This window comes from Diabrotica undecimpunctata, chromosome 2, assembly GCF_040954645.1.
Source record: "Diabrotica undecimpunctata isolate CICGRU chromosome 2, icDiaUnde3, whole genome shotgun sequence".
Lineage (NCBI taxonomy): Eukaryota > Metazoa > Arthropoda > Insecta > Coleoptera > Chrysomelidae > Diabrotica > Diabrotica undecimpunctata.
Genome location: NC_092804.1, coordinates 85,949,450 through 85,973,205, shown reverse-complemented (window position 1 = coordinate 85,973,205; position 23,756 = coordinate 85,949,450). Strand labels below are relative to the sequence as shown.

The 23,756-nt window shown below is 30.8% G+C and overlaps 1 protein-coding gene across 3 annotated transcripts in view; it reads right to left on the bottom strand.

Annotated features, from left to right (window-relative positions):
- The window catches only part of DCX-EMAP (Doublecortin-domain-containing echinoderm-microtubule-associated protein), a 1,094,074-nt gene that overhangs the window by 271,149 nt on the left and 799,169 nt on the right, over positions 1–23,756 (bottom strand). For all 3 annotated transcript variants that reach the window (XM_072521390.1, XM_072521389.1, XM_072521391.1), the window contains one exon: positions 19,335–19,595. In XM_072521390.1, coding sequence (XP_072377491.1) covers positions 19,335–19,595 — 261 coding nt within the window. The remainder of the gene's footprint in view (positions 1–19,334; positions 19,596–23,756) is intronic.

Sequence of the window (23,756 nt, the reverse complement as noted above, 5' to 3'; positions counted from 1 at the left end):
CATTTAAGGTACTGTACGTCACGATTGGGCTACTAAAAATGAAGATACGTAACTAAGGCCCTTTTAACATTTTGCTGTACTTGATTTCTATCTCTTTGTATTCTATTAGTTAAATTCTATCATTTGAGGTATCGTACGTCACGATTGGACTAATAGGACCGAAGATACCTATTTAAGGCCATTTTGACATACTACTCCATTTAATTTTTATACCTCATTGTATTTTATTTGTTAAATCCTTTCATTTGAGGTACTGCACGTAATGATTGGACTAATAGAACTAAAGATACACAACTAAGGCCCTTTTGACATTGTTCTGCATTTGATTTTTCTATCCCATTGTATTCTTTATATTAAATCCTATCATTAGAGGTACTATACGTCACGATTGGACTAATAGGACCGAAGATACGTGACTACGGCCCTTTTGACATGGCTGTATTTAATTTTTTTATTTTATTGTTTTTAATTCGTCAAAATCCTGTCATTTGAGATACTGTACTTCACGATTGGACTTATAGAAACGAAGATATATAATTAAGGCCTTTTTGACATGCTGCTATATTTGATTTTTCTGTCTTATTGTATTTTATTGATTAAATCCTATCATTTGAGGGGCTGTACGTCGCGACTGGACCAATTGGAGCGAAGATACAATAGGTAGTTGCAATATATCATAACCCGTTACTTTTAACCAAACATGATGCCAGAATGATTTGTGGATGAAATATATATATATATATATATATATATATATATATATATATATATATATTCTTAAATTTACTATTTCGTTGTGGGTAATATTATATTCAACAGCGATGCCAAATTTCTGATGCTAAAATGATTGATAATGAACGTGGGATATACATTTTCATGTATATAATGGCAGCGAGTAAACGGTAAAACCCTGAACTAAATATATATAATATTTTCACTGTACCATCATTTTAGACTCAAACATTTTCTGGAATAAACTTGTATAACTCAGTAAGGGATAAAAAGAGAAAGCGGATATTTTAAAATATCAACACGGTATCAACACTCTAATCAATGAGATGGTTAAAATTTTTGTAACAAGTACAGGAAAAAAGTTATTAAGGTCTTGTAAAGTAGCGTCGATATACAGATGCTACTTTGCAAGACGATGCTAAAGTGATGGTAAAAGCATAATGTATCGATGCGAAAATGATAGCAGGATATATATATATATATATATATATATATATATATATATATATATATATATATATATATATATATATATATATATATCGAGAAAAGGAGTACGATCGTCAATCCAATATAAATTAATAACATATTTAATTTAAATTGGATTGACGGTCGTACTCCTTTTCTCAATGTTTTCTGTTTCAGAGGGGTTTTATGCCACCACCAGGCGCATCCATGGAGAACCAGCAGTGAAGAAGCTGAAGAGATGGAGGAATCTAACCGAGAAACTAGCAACAGCAGAAGCAAGAAGAACCTTCCTTCTTGAGTGTAGGAGAACTAAGAAGATCCCAAGATTTATCATAGACACCACTTCCAACATACTTTCATCAACATCTGGTTCCACTAATGACACACTATACCGCAGAAGCCAAGCTTTAAACAGACAGGTGAGGGCACGATTACTTAATTTCCATATATCTAAGGTTCACATTGATATTAAGTTTATTTTTTCTCAAATCAATAATGTCACTGCTTTCCTTGATAATCACCTTCCTGACAATTTTTTGGATAGAATTGAGTTATCTTTACATAAGAAATTTAATTTTGTGTATTATAAATCTATAGCACACCCCCGTAAGAAACTAAATAACTTCGACACTTCCCAATTTAAAAAAAAATCCAGTTAATTCTAAGTGGATTAAAAATTTATACAATACTGAGGTTCCTCAGGACATTCTCAAGTTGTTATCCTTGGGTCCTAAATTTGGCTTACAGCCAACTTTCAGAGATTACTTTGTCAGTAGAATCTTAGCAGATGTTGAAAATATTTTGTCACATGCTGACAATTCTGACCTTCTATATCTTAGGTCTCTTTCCAACAATATTCTGTTGAATCTTTCTAATCTCCCCAGACAACCCATATCTGAGTTAGATAAGATTTACAGGGAGACGGTATCGTTTTTAAAAAACCCACCCTAATCTTCTCGTTCTTACTAGTGATAAAGGGAATGCCACTGTCCTCTAGGATAGAGATCAATATCTCAGTCTGAGTCAATCGTTCTTAGATGATGATAGATACTATCAACCTCTCTCTACCAACCCTTGCTTTAAATTCACTAATAAAATAAATAAATTTATCATTCACTTCAAAAACATAAAGATCATGGATCAACCACTTGCAAAATATTTACATAATTATGATGTATATGCTCCCAGATTTTATTATCTACCGAAAATACATAAGCCCACATTGAGCATAAGGCCGATTGTTTCTTCTATTAATTTACCAAATATCAAAATTTTTAACTGATATTCTGATATACTATCAAAATCTTATAATACTAACAACTTTAATATTGTTGATTCTTTTCACTTTAGTGAATTTATTAATAACTTTGAACTTCCACAAGGTTACATTTTAGTGACTTTTGATGTGGTATCTCTTTTCACTAATTTACCTCTTTCTAGTGTCACTACCTACTTAAGAAATCATTGGAATTCTATCCAACCTAACTGTCCTGTATCCTGGGATGTATTTGCAGAACTGTTGCAATTAGTATATGATACTAATTTTTTGGTCTTTGATGACAAATATTATCTTCAAATTTTTGGGACACCTATGGGTTCCTCAATCTCTTGTCATCGAATGCGATAGTCTGTGGACTAGTACGCATTTCGATGCGCATCGCCCCGCCTCGAATTTTCCCATTGGCTCTTGACCTGGAAATCCCTATTTATCGCTCGAACAGCGCATATAAATATTGGCGATTTTCAGGTCAGCCAGGTCAGTTCCTCACGAGCTCTCCGAGAGCTTAGTGCTCTCGGGGCTCTGCTTCCTGCATTTATTTTCCATACTCTGTGGCTGAGAATTGTTTCAACTTAACTTGGTGTTTTTATTTCGACGAAGAAATTGTCATGTAAGAAATATCTTGCCTTTTTCAAGGCAAGACACCGAAGATAAATATTTTCCAAGTCCATAACCCGAAAATGGACTTAGGTAGAGGAGCTCTCGACAGTATATTCGAAGCCCTCTACAGAGCACCCGGGGATATCAGAAGGTGGTTAGACCCTTATTTGTTCCCCCGAGGTGACACTCTCCCATCCTAGTTAATTTTGTATTGGATGATTTAGTATCTGACCGTTTGAGTCTTTTAGATCTCCAAATCCCTTTTATTAAGCGGTATGTTGATGACTTATTATTAGCCTTACCCCCAGACAAGATACAGGCCACCTTGTCTTGTTTTCTTTGTTCAACAAGTTCGATTCTCACTTACAGTTCACTGTTGAACGTGAGGACCCCATCACAAATAGTATTCCCTTCTTAGACATTCGTGTCATTAGAATGGGAGATAACACCTTAACCACAAGTTGGTATAGGAAACCAATGGCCTCTAATAGGTATCTCAACTACCATTCTTGTCATCCATTCAAATATAAATTAAACCTAATTAAAACTTTAAGCTGTAGGCTAAATAGACTCACACATCCGGTTAATCGAAGGGAATCCCTTCAATTACTTAGAAATATTCTAATTGAGAATTATCGTCCTATCCATCGTCCCTTATTAATAAATACCTTAATTTACAAAGCTATGGTTCCTCTTTAAATGACATACCTAATGGTGACCAACTAAGAATAATATCAAATAATTCCATTAATGACACTGTTCTGCCTAGTACTGTACTTGGGACTCCAACCACCCATTACTCATCCCTACCTTATTTTCCTCAAGTTACTGAAAAACTTATTAAACTGTACAAACAGAATAACGTACCTGTTAACATTGCTTTTAAGAATGCTAAGACTGTCAGGAATTTGTTTTCTAAAACCCCCTTCTAACACCCTTGTCCCTTCTGTAACAAGTAAATGTCATCCATCACCTTGTGCTGAGTGTGACTCATGCTACATTGGGCAGACAGGGAGATCACTGAGGGGGCGTCTTACGACACACCGCAGTGATATCAACTTATCTAAGCATACTTGTGCTCTTGCCCAGAATCCTATTAACCCTAAACACAAAGTGGACTTTAATGATGTTAAGATTCTTGGCAATGAACGTAATCTCGTCAAAAGGCAGTTTTTGGAAATGTGTTCAATACTTAAACACCCTAACGCCCTTAATAAGAGAATGGACATTAGTAACTTGAGCCAAATTTATCATGCATTAATATTGCAAAATTAGGCTTAATATGTTGTTTACTTTAAAATTGTCCCCTAAGGTGTATTTTCTATCATATTTTCATGTTAAATAATTTCAAATTAAAATAATTTCTTTCTTTTTTAACTTCATTCATTTAGATTCATTCAACTTATATTTTATTGATCATTTTGTCGATGTTACTTTTACATAATATGTGAAATAATTTTTCTAATCCAATAGTTTATTAAAATTTTATAATTAAAATTGATTCATAGAATCTTTATTGGTCTCAGTTCCAAATGTTATGAACCTTGGACTGTTGGAAGTTGAATCAATCTTTACCTGTTAGCTGCCTATTCAGCCACAACGTAGACTATTTAAATACGCCTTGCTGTTCTGTCATATTTTGACCTCAAGGCCACTGTCTTTTCTCATTGGTTGACGTGTGTCTCACCTGCTAGTCTCATTTTACCTACAGCAACTGAGAAGCTTAAGAGTGGTAACTTCATTATATATATTTTTTTAAATATCACAATAATTCAATCTGAATCAATTTAATAATGTTATCTAAAGTTAAAATTAAATTTAACTAATAATACACTGTTGGAAGTGCATCTGATGATCTTTTTAGTTCTCTTTGAATTAATGTTTTTTACTTAAGTTTTTTACATATTTTTTATATACATGTACAATTAACACATGTCTTTTGCTGTGCTAAGTTTGAGTTAATTTGTAAACTGTATTCAGTTCCAATTAATTGTTTAAGCAACATAATCTTGTAATGTCCATTGTCGTAAGCTTCTTTACACATTTAATATCTTTGACTGCTACATATCTTTTTGAGGTAACACACTTATAATAACTTTTCTATAGATGTATGGTTTTTCATATTATTCTCTTTAGATTAACTGATGATGTTTTCTGATTAGAAAGCGTAACGTCTTTAATAAATAGATGAATTAGCCAACTTTTTTGTTTTTTATTTATCCACTTTGAGCGAAAAACCCACCACTCTTCGAGTGTTCCTTAATTTAAATATATATATATATATATATATATATATATATATATATATATATATATATATATATATATATATATATATACGGTGTGGGTAAAAGTTTATGGTCGGTATAGTAGAATTGATTCAAAAAATTCATTTTTAAATTGAATCAAAATTCAATTGATTGGCGAGCAGTGGCGTGGATGAAACACTAATTGACACAAATACTGTTACAACATTTTTTAAATCCATGAAAAATTTACAGATTAGCATTTTTATTTGACGAAATTGTAAACTAATTTCGAATAAAACAAGATAATTTTGGCAACATTGCCATTCGTCCGTTCCCTTCAATGATAAACTGCATACGAGAAGGCTAAACGCTATGTTATGTATTTTATTTTGGAGGTAACCGCGTAAGTGTGAAGATAAAAATTTGATATGCCGACTGTTCATACAACAGAAGAACGAGTACAAATAATAAAATGGTACTTTGGTGGCAATTCAGTACAATAAACTATTAATTTATTTATTATGGCTTTTGAAAATCGGCCAATACCTATAGAAAAAATTGTATTGGCCATTATTCATCAATTTGAAAATTTTGGCTGTATTAATGGCAGATGTAAAAAATGCTGTTTATCGGATCATCCTCGCGAAAAGAAAATTTCTCAAGAAAGAGAAATTCAAGTTTGTGCATTGGTTGAAGCGACACCGTATTCAAGTAAACTAACTGCCGATGAAGTTGATTTGAATGCAAAAACAGTGAGGAATATTTTGAAAAGAGACAACTACCATTGTTATAAAGTACAGACAACTCAAGAAATATTTCCTGATGATTAATTTAAACGGATGCAATTTTGTGAAATTATGATGGAGAGATGCCATGCAAATAATAATTTTTTGAAAAATATTTCGTTGACAGATGAGTCCTCCTTTACAATTTACAACAAACATCATCCATCCGTTGTACGTTATTGGTCTTAGGAGAATAAGCATTTGAGTGTGTCTGTGCGTACGCAGTATCCACAAAAGTTAAATGTTTGGACTGGAATTTTGGGAGACCATATTATTGGTCCTTTTTTCATTGAAGGTAATTTAAATGTAGCCAAATATCTCCAATTACTTTTGTAAAGACGAATTACATGTTATGATCTTTTCTGACGGATATTCTCAAGTTAAAGTTGATTTCATGTAATCGAATGAACTATCTTATAAGTAAAGTCGTCCCAGGAACGCAACTCAACAATATTGGCAATATCATTTTAAAGTCGTCTACTTTAAAATGTATAATGTATGTCTGAATTGTCAATATAGATGAGTCAGATAAAATTAAATTAATAGAAGAATTTTTCACTAAGTAACAAAAAACAAAATTTGTTTAATTTACTAATGTTTGTATTTTGAGAACGATTTCCGAAGTGGAAATTGAAACGTCAATAAACGTATTTTACCTTTAAAAAAAAAAAAAAAAAAAAAAAAATCTCCAATTACTGCAAAATAAAATTATTCCTGTACTTCAACGTCTTCAAATTAACTTCAATGAAATTTGGTTTCAACAAGATGGCTAAGCTGCACATAATGCAAAAGCTGGTAAAGACTATTTAGCTTTAATTTTTGCTGAACGTTTCATTATTACAGACGGTACAATAAAATGGCCCCCTCGGTCATCTGACTTATCTCCTCTAGATTTTTATTTTTGGGGAATGCTAAAAACGAAATTGTACAGGCATGAGTTCGAGCGAGCCACCAACTTGAAGGAACTGAAGGAAAAGATAATCCAACTTAGCCAAAACATATCGGCAGATGAACTCAACACCATGATAAATGAGTTGTATAATAGATTTGGTTACTGCTCGTTACAATTTGATGGTCTGTTTGAACATTTACTTACCTAGTAATCTGGTTTAGAATTTCAAATTGTTTGGATTTATTTTTAATTTAAACAGTAGTGTTGGAATTATTTTCTATTTTATTTCATTTTTATAGAACAAATTTTACACTTTTATACTAATTTTATCTTTTTTTGTTTTATTTTTATAGAACTAATTTCTATTTTTACACCTACTACCGCCAAAAAATCTTAACGAAAATATGGTTTTAAAGATATTATTTGAAAAATACCAAATAATATCTTATTTTAAATTAAAAGACGTAATTTTTCGTCCAGTTTAAATTGAATTTAATACACCTACTCCTTCCTAATGCTTTACTAGTACTGTCTTTATTTATTATGCTTTATGAAAGACCAACCCACTAATCCATACAATACGCATGGCATACCAAACTAGTTCTGTTCTGTAAAGTTGAGCCACAGTATATTGCTTAAAAAGAATTCTTTTTAGGCAATATACTGTGGTTGAGCGTTAACGAACTGTTTTATTCAACCGTTTATTTGTGGTTAACGAATCTACGGTTTCTTACTAGGAAGGCAACTAGTTGATGGTTGCTTCAAAAAAACTACGTTTTGTGTAGACGTAAACAGAGGAACAACGAACACTTAATATCGACCAGTACAATTAGTTGATCTGAAAAACTATTACAAAACTAAAAATAACATGCGACTCTTTCGGGACGGTGGATAGTCGGGCGATTGGTTGACATTCAAAATAAAATAACTAGGTATTCTGATTAATAAAGGAGTTTCGATTTTCGATTGATCTGCATTTTCGATTTCAAATCTTTATTGATAGTTCGTTAAAGGGTTTATTTATTTGTAAATATTCAATTAAGTCTTAGTCAAAATTATTTACCTAGTATAAGAGTAATAATTTTATTTTCAAAAAATGCACATTTGTACAAGATGCAGCTTTTATGCTCGACTTTTGATTCGATTCGATTTAAAATATTAACACATATAAATCTTCGGTTCATGTTTTGTATTATTCAGCAAACATCATTTTTTTTGGAGTTCATGTTTTGTCTAACGTAAATGTGAATTTATTCTATGAGTACTGAATATTTAGTTTATTAACTGTTTGTGTGTTTAACATACCTGCGCGTAAAAATGTTAGTATTTTATGGCATCACTTTGAGAAAGACATTAACAGTGAGAAGGCTGTATGCAGTATTTGTAAAGAAAAACTTAGTTATAAATCAACTACAGCAAATTTGAAAAGCCATTTAAAAAGAAAACATATTTCAGTATTTTTTCTTTGGTTCAAGAAATCCAACTTGAAATACCCTCTGGTTCGCAAACTCAGTCTGAAGAAACTTGATGCATTTCTGTCCGTTCCGGCTACTTCTGCTACAAGTACTGACGTACTGCCACCGTCACCCAAGCGTCAAAAGGTAATGGATACTTACATGAATAAAAAGATTAGTTTAGAAAAAAGAAACAAATAGATATGGATTTACTAAACCTATGCATAGACTCGTTTAATCCGTTTTCCATAGTTAAAGAACGAGCTTTTAAAATATTTGCAAGGTGAATTCCTGGATATAAACTGCCAACAAGAAATACTTTGTCAGGTTTATTACTTCAGGAATGTTATATCAAAACTGAGCAAATTATTAGAGCACAAGTTGTTAAAGAAGTAGAAAATATCTGTATTACTAATGACCTGTGGACATCTCGAATTACTGAGAGTTACATCGCCTTAACAAGACATTATTTAACCGAAAATTTAGAATTTAAAAAGGTTTTATTGGGCTGCTGCCATTTTTCTGGAAAAATGCTGCCATAGTTCAAAAAACATCGCTTTTGAAATTAGTGAAATTATTAATCAGTGGGGTCTAAAAGGAAAAGTAAATTTTGCAGTAACTGATAATGCCTCAAATATAATAAAAGCTATTAAATATGTTTTGGAATGGCAACATTAAGGTTGTTTTGATCATAAGTTAAATTTATTGATGGGGGACGCACTTAAATGCTGTCGTGTATAAATAGATAAAATAAAAAAAGTCCTAACACATTTTAAAAAAAGTACCTTATCTTCAGAAAGGTTTTTAAGTATCAATTACTACAGAACAAAGTTCCCAAACGGCCAATCCAAGACGTGGAAACTTGGTAGAACTCCAGCTATTACATGCTAAAAAGAATAATTGAGTTAGAAGAGGTAATCCGTTCCACATTAGCACTAGTTAATACAGACTTGTCAAATCTAAATAATGAATAGTACTCTGAAACCAATAAAGATGACTTAAGTAAATGGTGTATTTTTGATAAATTAATTGGACATGACTCATCTAAAGTTCTTAATTTTAAATCAAAGAAGAACACGGTTAACAACGAGTAAAGTGGAAAATGTTTTTAAATGTCAATTTAAACCATTCACGTTTTAATAATACTGTGTGATGTAAATGTAAGTACTATTTACTATTTGTATCGTTTCATTTATTTTTCAAGTTATAATAAATATATCTTTCATTAGTTTCTTTCACTTCAATACAGATACACATATACGATAATAGCCAATATATTTGTTTATGTACTCGCTTATTTGAAACTACTGTTAAACAATCAACTAGTTGAATATTTAACTATTTTTTCAACAAGTTACTTGTTTACGAAAAACGGTTCAGTTTCGTTAACGATAGAAACGTCAACTACCCACCTCTAATGTTCTGTTCATTACCACAGTATTAAAATCAAAGTGTCGTTACTTTGACAACGCGACGTTGCCAAATAATTTTGTACGAAGTTTTTTATTGTGGCGTCATAATGCAGTTTATTATTTTTATTGGGAATAGGGCACAATGTTACTCTAAAATAAGTTTACTTTGATGTTTAGATTTAAAATTCGGAAATCGTACTTAAAAGACGAAACAATAATAAATTTTATTTATATTAAACAATTTCCGAAGTGGAAATCAAAATATTAAATTAAACTCATTGTAAAGTAAAATTTGTGGCATATTCCCAATAAAAAACAGTAAGCTGTTATTTTAAATCAATTCGCCCAAACTTGATTATCTTAGAACATTGTTAAAATCCTAAAAAGAGAACAGGTCAAATAAAACCAATAAGTTTGGCAACGTTAAAGTTCTCCTCTTTTATTATTTACACTAATGCATTTTCGACAATACAAAAGGCGGACCTAATATACCTCTTTTTTTTAAATAGGTGTTTTTCACTCCATCTCACGTAAGGTCCGTACCGACCATAAACTTTTAACTACACTATATATATATATATATATATATATATATATATATATATATATATATATATATATATATATATATATACATCCTACTATCATTTTCGCATCGATACATTATGCTTTTACCATCAATTTAGCATCGTCTTGCAAAGTAGCATCTGTATATCGACGCTACTTTACAAGACCTTAATAACTGTTTTCCCGTACTTGTTACAAGAATTTTAACCATCTCATTGATTAGAGTTTTGATACCGTGTTGGTATTTTAAAATATCCGCTTTCACTTTTTATCCCTTACTGAGTTATATAAGTTTATTCCAGAAAATGTTTGAGTCTAAAATGATGGTACAGTGAAAATATTATATATATTTAGTTCAGGGTTTTACCGTTTACTCGCTGCCATTATATACATGAAAATGTATATCCCACTTTCATTATCAATCATTTTAGCATCAGAAATTTGGCATCGCTGTTGAATATAATATTACCCACAACGAAATAGTAAATTTAAGAATATATATATATATATATTTTTTTTTCATCCACAAATCATTCTCGCATCATGTTTGGTTAAAAGTAACGGGTTATGATATATTGCAACTACCTATTGTATCTTCGCTCTAATTGGTCCAGTCGCGACGTACATTCCCTCAAATGATAGGATTTAACCAATAAAATACAATAAGACAGAAAAATCAAATATAGCAAAATGTCAAAAAGGCATTAATTATATATCTTCGTTTCTATAAGTCCAATCGTGACGTACAGTATCTCAAATGACAGGATTTAACCAATTGAAAACAATGAAATAAAAAAATTAAATACAGCAACATGTCCAAAGGGCCGTAGTCACGTATCTTCGGTCCTATTAGTCCAATCATGACGTATAGTACCTCTAATGATAGGATTTAACATAAAGAATACAATGGGATAGAAAAGTCAAATGCAGAACAATGTCAAAAGGGCCTTAGTTGTGTATCTTTAGTTCTATTAGTCCAATCATGACGTGCTGTACCTCAAATGAAAGGATTTAACAAATAAAATACAATGAGGTATAAAAATTAAATGGAGTAGCATGTCAAAATGGCCTTAGTTATGTATCTTCGGCCCTATTAGTCCAATCGTGACGTACGATACCTCAAATGATAGCACTTAACCAATAGAATACAATGACACAGACATCAAATACAGCATCACGTCAAAAGGGCCTTAGTTACGTATCTTCGTTTTTAGTAGCCCAATCGTGACGTATAGTACCTCAAATAATAGGATTTAACCAATCGAATACAATAAGATAGAAAAATAAAATACATCAGCTTGTCAAAAGGGCCTTAGTTATGTATATGCGGTCCTATTAGTCCAATCATGACGTTTCGTACCTCAAATGATAGAATTTAACAAATAGAATACAATGAGATATAAAAATTAAATAGAGTAGCCTGGCAAAAGGGCCTTAGTTATGTATCTTCGATCCTATTAGTCCAATCATGACGTTTCGCACCTCAAATGGTACCATTTAACCAGTAGAATACTACGACGTAGAAATCAAATACATCAACACGCTTTAACGGAGATAATACGATGGTGTATTACTATATAGACATACGTCCACTTTTAGTTAACTACTTAGTATGTATTCTGTACTTTGCTTTACGGTTGTTGAGGCATGGACTCTTGAACAGAAGAATGTTAAAAATCTTGAAAGCTTTGAGATGTGGTGCTACCGCTGTATACTAAAAATAAGTTGGGTGGATAAAATTACAAATGAAGAGGTAATACGCAGAATAAATAACGATCCAGAAGTTATACTGAATATGAAAAAGAGAAAACTTGAATAGTTTGGCCTCCTGATGAGAGGACAAAAGTACACATTCCTACAAAATATAATGCAAGGAAAAATCCAAGGACGCACAAATCCAGGCCGTAGAAAAATGTCCTGGATGAGAAATTTAAGACAGTGGTTTGGCTGTACCACTAACGAATTATTCAAAACAGCAGTAAATAAAATTAAAATCGCCCTAATAATATCCAATCTCCGATATGAGAGGCACTCAAAGAAGAAGATATGATAAACTCGAAAAATCTCCAACGTTCACTGTTAGACATATGCCTCCCGTTCAGTGCACACATTTACTGCTCCTTGACGCTGTGACGAGAATGAGATAGGATTTAACAAATAGAATGACAGAAAACTAAACAAGACAGTGTGTCAAACGTGGAATGCGTCGCAGAACGTGAAATATTAGCGTAAAATTATATGATGGTCATAGACCCTTCTTTAATACATAGCAAACGACTAGCTTTTTAAAGTTACATAGGAGGGATCTGTGCGAGAAAAAGTCGATCATTCGTTTTATAACCCAAAGGGGACCATAAAATATTCAACGTTAAAATGTGATATAATGTAACGGTATGACAAATCTTTTTTCTCCCGCATGTGCATGCCTGTATACATATATAAGGGGAGTCGCGCATAACCTTTAAGTTGATCGTAATACATAACTGCAACAACAAGTATGTTGACGACTTGGGTTAGTATATACAGTGCATTCCATACGTTTTTTAAACATGATTAGGAAATTGTTGACTGGAGGCTATTAAAGAAGTTCTTAAAATTTTTGCAGGTCAACGCCTCTTCTGTAAATGAAGTGAATATTGTTATCCATTTAATTTTTTTCCTCAGTTGAATAATTCCTGCTGGTATTTGGTCTAAGCTTACTTATTTTCCCCATTAAATCTGTTTCATAGCTAATTCTATTACTTTATAGTGCCCTGTTCACCTGTTTTGGTAATTTCGGACTATTTCATCTCTTATAACATAAAACAGTTGTTTCAGATATCTTTATCGCGTTTCCTTTTTTTATGGATGAATATGCTGCCGTTTTCATCTTCTACTATTTCATATGGAGCTACACGATTAACAATTCCAAATCAAGAAAACACAAATAACACTCCGAATTATATTATACAACTAATAGTCGAAAAATGAAGAGCAAGAGATAGATAATCAGACAATTAAGATCAGCCCTACATGATGCACGCAATGCCACATTTGAACACTACATACAGTACATTGTCTAAAGATCATTCACTATGGATATCAACAAAAACACTTAAAGAGACCTGAACAATACAACCCACCAATTAAGAAAGATGACGTTAGTTGAGGAAGATCAGACCAGGAAAAAATGTCAACATCATCAGAATAACAGATAATAATAATCAAGCAATAGAACACTGAAAACTTTTGTTTTTAACTGTACGCCCGTGAATGACTTATTATTTTTTAAATAACATTTAATATTGCACTTTTTTATTGTATCTTTTTTCATCTTTCAAGATAATTCTTATAGAAATATATTTATTTATAACACACGGTCTTATGGTCTTATTACGGCTTTAAGATTATACGACCTAAATGTATCTTGTACCGCACTGCTAATTGAGAATTATGTTTTTAATGCGATAAGAGGTCCGGATATACGAGACACCAGTGACTCATGCCGCACTGATAAAAATCCGACAGGAATCTGCATTTCTATAAAAAAATAGATTAATTTGTTTTGTGTATTAATTTAGTTTAGGTCTAACAAGAGTTGCAGTAAAAAATTTTTCTAAATATAGAATGTAAACCATATTTCCAATGCTTTGTGAAAGAGAACCAGTTTATAATATTCCGGACAACGTAATAAAACCTTATTTTAGAATATTGGTCGATGAATTAAAATCATTGTTCAAGAAACGAATTATTCATGTGCAGATGTTTTACTATAAAAACATGTAAAACCAAAATCTCGATTAAAACAGTTGCAACCAGTTACTCACGATGAAACTTAACCCCATTATTGATTTTACAAGTGATAAAATGGGTCGACAAAAGACCAGTTTTAATCCTTACAACATTTAAACATAATAGTTGTATCTTGGTTTAATCAAATGAAAAGAAAAATTATACACAAGTACTAAAACTACAAACTAATCTCGATTATAACTTGGTGAAAAAGAGTGTTGACAGTAGAATTAATATTTAATACCGCATTTAATACCGCAGTAGTCAATGCTTAGTTGCTAAATAATAGAAAACGTAAAAAAAGCGACAACCTATCCTTGAGTTCAGACTGGAGTTTGCGAAGGCATTTGCAAATAAAGAAATGTTGTAACCCTCACGACCAGTTACACCCAAAAATACCATCTCAGGCAAAGCGATGTAGATAATACAAAGAGAAGAAAGTGTACAAGATGTAACAAAATTTTAAGAAGAAGCATGACTAGTAGAAAGGACGATAGAAAAGTTAAAAAAGTTAAGACATACTCTGAAGAATGTGATGGCAAAACTGGAATATGTCTAGTGTGCTTCAATGAAGCACATTAAAAAACAATTTTACTTATACAGGAACTATTATTGAGTAAAAACGTATTGTACCTCAAGTAGCCTTATAGTATTAGAAGTCGTAAGTTGATAGTTTCTAGTAGAACGTTTTTATTGTTAATTACCTCCGTAAAAGTGAGTTATAGTATTTATAAAAAGATGGATGTAAATAATATGCCTTCGACATCTAAAAAAGCTAGATGTGAACATAAACGTAGATTGACCACTGCTGAATTACAACCATTGTTAGAAGCATCCGGCGAGGACGATGTAGATTAAATGAATGGTGGAAGTGACTCTGATTGACTCTGACAAAATATTTGCACAAAGTCGTTCAGAAAAATCGAGGATTGCGTTTTGGAAAGAGACAACACAAACAGAATTTAAGACTTTTCTCGGACTTATGTTCCATATGGGGACAATTAAGATGAACCGTCTGAATGACTACTGGAAAAGTATGGGTAACTTCTATAATAGTGTTGACTAGATAATTGCTCATAGCCCATATTAAGAAATAAGGAAATAGACAATCCTCACTTGTCAAAGAAACTAAAAAAACGTGAAGTGGTCTAAAGACTAAAAAGTCCCATATTCAAACTGGTTTTTATTAAGAAATTTAATAATATGTTAAAGTTTTTTTAATATACCCTAAAACTGAAAGCGCAAAGAATCGATTGCAAGTTACAAAATACTTGTAGAGTCATACTGTTTGGACAAGTACGGTTGTTTAAATAATCGCTTTCTGTCATAAACAAATTGAATAAATTGTAAAATATTTTTTGATCTGCTTGATATTTAGCACACTTTAATAACTGATCAATTGCCATAATTTCAAGTAGCTATATTACCTGTCGTTAGGCAAAAAACAAAGTTATTAACATTTATAAATTACTACAAACATAATATCTTAGAGTTTACGGTTTTTTGAAATTATATCAATTATTTATGTATTTAAATTTGGTATTTCTCTACATAAAAACCTTTTTATGGTCTACAACTTTTATTTGAATTATTTTTCTTTAGAATGTATACAAAACGTTTTATAAGCAAAAAATTATTTTTTTTTTGTCTTTTAAGATTGTTTAAAAAAACAAAGCAAAATCAACTGTACGTCTTTACGAATTTTTCGTCAGCTCCCCTCATACTATTTAGAATTTAAATTTCTGTATAAGATTTTTTTAAACTATTTAGCGAGGTTCCGTGAACTACTTTCTTATGGCATGGTCAAAGTCAAATATTATTTTTTTATGTGATTAAGCCACAATTATTGGTCGTTATTGAGATGAAAATTATATTTTTAATTAACTAATATTTAACGTTTTGATTTCCACTTTTATTTTACAATAACTTTGTTTATTGTACAAATTATGTAAACATGTATACACATTTTGTACAAAAAAACGTTTTTTGAGAACGATTTCCGGAATGGAAATCAAAATTTCAAACATTTACACGATCACAACCAATAATTAAGGCCTTAATCCCATAAAACCATAATATTTATCTCAAACTATTCATCGATAGCTTCGACTAAACAGGTTGTAAATTGAAATTTATGTAAAATATTCCCCTACACGATTCTCTGGGCAAAAATATCTAGGTTGAATAAATATAACATCTAAACGAAGAAAAAACCCGTTGAGACTGCAACTTGTGAGCAGGTAGTTTCAATGTCGTTATTCGAACTTGACCCAAAGCGATCGATATTTAGGTATCTAAAATATTATTTTAAGGATTAATACCGGCAACATCTATTGGCTCTAAAATGATGCAAAATACAGTGATTTTACCGCTCGATGTTAAAACGTAGGTATGACGTAAAAAATTAAATATATAAAAAAAATCGGAATATTGAAAAACCGACAACAGTGCCAAGCCTACAAAGGTGCACTAAACGAACATACACAATTTATAAATAGAAAATGATAGCAATTCTTGGTGATGCTAAATTACTGCAACGTGAAAAGAGTTTAAAAGGATAGCGGGATGTATATATATATATATATATATATATATATATATATATATATATATATATATATATATATATATATATGTATATTGAGATGATATTAAATATAGGAGAAACAAAGGTAATCTAGAATGAACTTAAATATTGATTAAGGAAATGGTTTATAAGTTATATACTAGAGAATATTATAAAAAGTATTTATATGAGGGCATTCTTAAGAAATTAACATAATTATAAGTTTAAAAAGTTTTATTTTGCAATGTGTTTGGTTATTTTAATAATTATGATATTATAAATATATTTGAATACGCCATCTTTGTAGGCAACCAAGTATACACTGAAGTGAATTTAGTGGTAGGAACTTTTGTGTATGAATATGGATTCGAAATAGTGTCATTTATTAATTTAATGTTTAATTTATATATAAGCTTATATTCTGATCTGAAAAGCCCAAATTTTCATAAAATTCTCGATAGAATTTTAGTTATAATAGTAGTTTTCTAGATAGAATAAAAAAGAATTATCTAGACACATAAAATAAGACGTCAATATAAAGAATTTAACCTTTGTTCGCAGTAGAATCTTCGCGAACATTGTAATGTATATGAAATAGAAGGATTCGAATATATTTTCTTTCAAGAATATTCGTGAACATTAAAAATGATATAAATATGATGTGATTTGGATTCAAAATGGTCACTAAGTTCAGTATAGGAGTCAGTATGTTCAATATGGTCAGTTAAGATAGTAATCAGTGATTGGAATGTATAGAATTAAAAGAGTATTATTTGAAGAATAAAAATTATATTATGTATATGGTGATTGGAGATTGGAAGAGAAAAAAAGATTATTAGAAAGAAGAATAAATAAAAAAGAAGAAAGAACAATATTTTACCGATTTATAAATACTATTAAGAAGAAAAATATTTTAAAATGGTGGAAGCTGATAATTAAAACATTGTGGTGTATTTGGCAAGGCAAGTTTAAAAAAAGAAGGATAACCGAGGCTGACAACGAAGACCTTTGTCAAGATTCTAAAATGTACAGTATTAGGAACAAGACGTTATTTTAAAATATATAAAGAACTTACCAAATCGTAAAACGGGACACTGTCATTAATGAATTGATCTGATATCTCATGGTTTACTCTCAGTATCTAATTATTTTATATGGGCGTATCGTTGGTGTTTTCAAATAAGGTAAAGTGGAAATATCTTTTGACTTTAAGGGTTTTTTATTTTGTTAAATTTATTATTATTTAAATCAGATTGAAATATATATATATATATATATATATATATATATATATATATATATATATATGTATACATATATATATACATATATATATATATATATATATATATATATATATATATATATATATATATATATATATATATATATATATATATATATATATATATATATATATATATATATATATATTCAATGGTTGAATAGCAGAGGTTTTATCGGTCAATAATTGGCAAATAAAAGTCGTTAACTACTTTATTGATTTATTCGAACACGTTTCGCTTTTATTTTTAAAAGCATCATCAGTTCACAACAAATAAAAAAGATTTTAGAATATAAGTAAACAACCAACAGGGTTCATACTTAAAACAATTTGTAGGGTTTTTAGTTGTTAAAAGAACTCTACGATAACTTAACATTAAAGATTAACAACTAAACGAGAGAAACGAAACAAAAAAATACAAGAAAAACTGTAAGAACACTAGTTCATTTGATTTTAACCGATGGCTTCATTTGAATATTGGTTTAAGCTCTTTCGAGGGTCAAACCACGAAAGTCAAATCGAAAAGATTAGTGTCACTAATTTAGTAAGTCAATAACATATCAAGCAGACATCATTTATGCTTTAAAATAACATACATATAACATCAGAGTTTAGTATTTACTATATTGAGATTAAACTAAATGTAAGTCCAAATATTTACCATGTCGGGATAATATCAGGAGAATTTTAATGTTAGAATTGCATGTGGTTGCACTTTTAAAGTCAAATTATATGCTATGATTTTTCAGACAGGTATTCTAAAATTAAAGTTGGTTTCCTATAATTGAATGAACTATCTTCCAATAAAGTCGTCCCCCGAACGCAACTCAAAAATATTGACAATATTATTTTAAAAACAACATTTACTTTAAAATGTATAATTTATATATCTGAATTTTTAATACGAATAAGTCAGACAAAATTAAATTATTAGAAGAATTTTTCACCAAGTAACAACAAATAAAATTTATTTAATTTTAATGTTTTGTATTTTAAGAACGATTTCCGAAGTGGAAATCGAAACGTCAAATAAACTTATTTTAAAGTATAATTGTGGCTTATTTCCAACAAAATAGTCAAATATATTAAAATGTGTATACTAGTGAGGTTTTGTAATCTATTCTAATTTATCTATTCTAATAATTCTAATGAGTTAATTTGCAAGAATAACGTTACTAACTAAAAGTATTAGCAATTTCAGGTAAACATAATATTTTGCATCACTCACCAGAAAAATCAATCTTTTCATAATTATATTATATATACCTACTTACTTTAGTATCTGTTATCTTTTTGTAATTTTGTAAACTATCCCATGCTGCTATTCTTCGATCTTTTTCACCACCTGATAGCAATGTACCCTCGGAAAGCATAATTAAGGAACTAACACCTTTGTTATGAGCCTCATATTCCATTCTCACAAAATAAGCGCCATCAGCGTCTACACTATATATGGTTATAAAACCATCACTGTCGGCTGTTATTACGTCCCCATCTTGTTCAAACTGTAAAGAGGTTATTAGCGTCCTGGAAGGCTAAAAAAAATATCCCGTTCAATGTTACGAATCATTTCACTAAAAAGGTATGCATGCTACACTACCAGTTTCAGGATATCTTTAAATTATTTTTAAAGTTGAAGGGTATAAATTGTCACAGAGTTAATGTGTTAAAAGTAAACCGCCTAATCATTACAGACACATTTTTTTAAGTGTCACCAAACACACCAAAAAAAGTTACTATTAAACATGTGTTTGTTATTTTTTCTACTTCTCTACTATTAAACCTGTGCAATGTTCTTGTAAATGAGATTTTTTTTTTATTTTATATTTTATAAATTAAAACTAAAGTTTTCGTAATAGACAAGGCAAAAAGCTCGGGTTTGTTCGAAAAAATATTCCCATGAGTTTTTTTTTCATATTCACTTTCATGAGGCGAAAAGTTTTTCAAATTTTTTTAAACCATTTTATTTTAAAAAATTAAAAATAAATTTTTTGGATCCTACAATTTTTTTTTTAACTTTTTGGGCCATTCTGAACAAAATAGGTCTAACAATTTTTCTATAAATTTTTACATCGTTTTACAGTTATAAATAGGTACTTTGGGCTTATTTAATTTTAAAACATTGTTTTTTATTCCTTAATGAAACGCTTATGACAGGATGGGCGTGTTTAAAAGGGAGAAACTAGATCTATGGCATACATTTTTGCGAGTTTGAATACTCATTGTACAAATAAGCGCCCGCCCTGCCATGTGCGTTTTATTAACCATTAAAAACAATGTCTTAAAATAAAATAAGCCCAGAATTTTCATCGGGTGCTGATAGAAGTCTTGAACTTGAAATCCATAAACAAACTAAATTCCTGTAGCTGGCAGTATATCAAGTATCACAAAAAATTTATTTAAAAATTCCTTTATAAAAGGTATAATATTACAACACCCCTATCGGTCTACATCACAGAACGTTTTTGGAATTAATATTCCATCATCAGTGCTCTCCTAAAAGTATAACCACTTTAATTAAAGCAAACATGAAATTTAAAATTTTAACCAAGGTTAATACAAAAATGTGGTATAACTTACTGGATGTACATGTTTTGAGCCACTTAATACATGGGTAAAAATCCTTTGATTTTTGTTGTTAGATGTTGTTAGATTGACTTTGAGTTACATTATTTGACTTTATAAACTATGATGTTTAAGGTTTAAGTTACAACAGGAATTGATAACATGGCAACGTATGGAGGTTGCTAGTCCTAAGACAAAGTGTCTACGAGGACTTGTTGTAAGCAACTGATTGAAATGACTGATATGAAATGTTAGAACTGAAGTCGGAACAAAACAATCAATGTAACATGAGGTATTTGTCCGAATATGACAGTAGCAACCATCAATATGTTAGAGTTTGAAGTATGAATTTATCCTAAAATTACGTTGGGAAATTTCAAAAAAAATTTCTAATAATGTAGGTGAACTGAATTCAATAGTGGTGAACTAAAGATTTTTTTTATAAAAGGCCTTTAGCCTTTTATAAAAATCTTTAGTTTACCACCACTGAATTCAGATATCTGTATAGTTGGTTGCCTACCAGTACCCACAAATTTTTTACAAAACTTCAGTTCAATTTTTTATAAAGGAATTTTAAAATAAATTTTTTCTTGAACTTGAATTTAGGCACTTAATGATTTCAAAAATAATATTTATTTACTTGTGTGTTTGAGTCTTGAAAATCTTTATTTTGCGGTTTTTTCCAGTAACAATTAAAACGATGTGTGAAAACAAAATAAGCCAAGAATTTTTATCAGGAGCTGATATAAGAAGACTTGAACTTAAATTTAGGCACTTGATGATTTCAAAAATGATATTTTTTACTTGAGGTTTTGAGCCTTGAAAATCGTAATTTTGCGTTTTTTTTTTGTTTTATATTATTTATAACTCGAAAACGATCAATTTTAGTGAGATCTTACAGTCGTTTATCATTGCCCTATTATACATTCTCATTTGTAGTTTACGGTTTTATATACACTTCCTTTTTTTACATATCCACAAAAATGTTGACAACTAAGCACTAAATTGAAGTTCCATCATGTAAATATCAAATTAGACAATGAAACCAAGAAACATTATCATCATTTCATTCAATCTTCGTTTGTCCACTGCTAGACATAGATCTCCCTTATAATTTTTGTATCTGTTTCGATATTGTGCCTCTTGCATCTAATTCTTATGGCAACGTTTTAGATCGTTAGTCCAATGTGTTGGTGGACGACCTCTGCTTCGGTAGGCATCATGTCTTGGTCTCCATTCCAGTGTCCGCTTTGTTTATCTGTTATCTGTCATTCGAGCCAGGTGACCTACCCAGTTTCACTTCAGTGTTGCTATTCTCTTTACAGCATCAGCCACTCCTGATCTTCGTCGTAGCTGGCAGTTTAAAATCCTGTCCATATTGAGACGCCCAAAATAGCACGCTTCATCGCCCTTTGAGCCAAACAGATCTTTCTCACTGTTCTCCTTGTCATAGTCAACGTTTCCGCTCCGTAAGTCAACATTGACAGAACACACTGAATATCAAGAAACATCTTCTAGTAAAACCGGTAAATGATTTTTTATATATAAATGAATTTTTCATAATAAGTCAATCTAACAAAAGAATTGTCTGTAGAGCAGTAGTGAAAATTAAGTCTGTTTTAATACCTATTTTTATGAAATATTGCAATATTTTGCAACCTACTAGAACAGGTGCCAGAACGTGTTTTATTCTTTCAGTTTGGCAAGATAAACGAAACTGATAATTCCTCCTCCTATCTTTAATTTTACACCGTCTGATGTATTGAATCAGACATTCCTTCCCGTAGACATTCATTTCTCCCTGAGGAATGAATGTAACTCCTGATTAATTACCCATTGTCGACTTATTATTCATGGACCAAATATCGCCACACCATTCTTTTAAAATCTACGAGAGCCGATCATGTACATGTAGAATTTGTATAAAATTGGAATACCGAAATGATTTTTGTGTTGTCTATTTAGCTCGAAATAAATGTCTTAAAAACGAATTCTGTCCCAACTCTTATTTATTACCCGAGATCATCACAGTGGCAGCCGAGTAGTTATTTAAAAAGGATCTAAGATATATTTATACAGACTTAAATAAATAAACGTGCAAACTATATCGAACTTAGAAGAACCGACAGGCTTAGAAATGACAGATACAACGGTAGGCTGGATATATAAATTAAAAAAAAAGAGGAATTGCGAAATGTTAAGGAAAAATTTAACTTAGACACGATAGGTAAAACATACGAACTTCGGTTAATAATAGCCCTCTACTTACGCTCAAAAAAAAACTGACACACTTACCTAGGCTAGACCGGAAATTCAAGTCGCGTATGATAGACAAATGGAAAATGAGCACAGTCAAATAATGGTCACAGTTAGAAAATGGGGTTTACATTTTGACGGGTCCAAAGACCCCACAGAATTTTTGGAGAGACCACACAAGCTCAGAAACTGTTACCGGATATAAGACGATGCATTAATAAAAGCACTACCAGAAGTATTTAGAGGGAAAACGATATTATGGTTGCGAAATAACGTTAAATTCTAGACAAACTTGAACGATTTCAGGAAAGATTTCATTTTCACATTTCAATCAGCAAACTGGATAGAGGACTTGAAAGATCAGATCCGAATAAGGACACAGAGATCAAACGAACGATTAAGAGATTTGTTATTAGAACTTCAAACTCTAATTAGAAGATATGGCAAAATGAATAAAACACCAGAATTAAGAAGAATTTAAAAAACATTCTTCCAAATTACAAACTATACATAAAGGAAAAAAAGAGATCACGTCCATCAAAAACTTAATACGTCAGACCGAAGAATACGAAATAATCCAAAACAACGTCGCAAAAATAGACTCCAAAAAGAAGAAACTACCGACTTAATTATAATAGAAGGTGTCAGGAAATACCAAAAAATAAACTATTACACTATAACAGACGAACAGCCAAAACAGTCACGCATACCGTTCAACACCGATACTTTTCTGCAGTAGATGCAGAACATTAAATATCTCACACACAGATTGCAGTTGCCTCAAACCAGAATTAAGGTCCTCTCTCACAAGCTGCCGTAACCAGATAACCAATTTTGACAACAGACCGCATTGCACACTAAACTTCACAACAGGA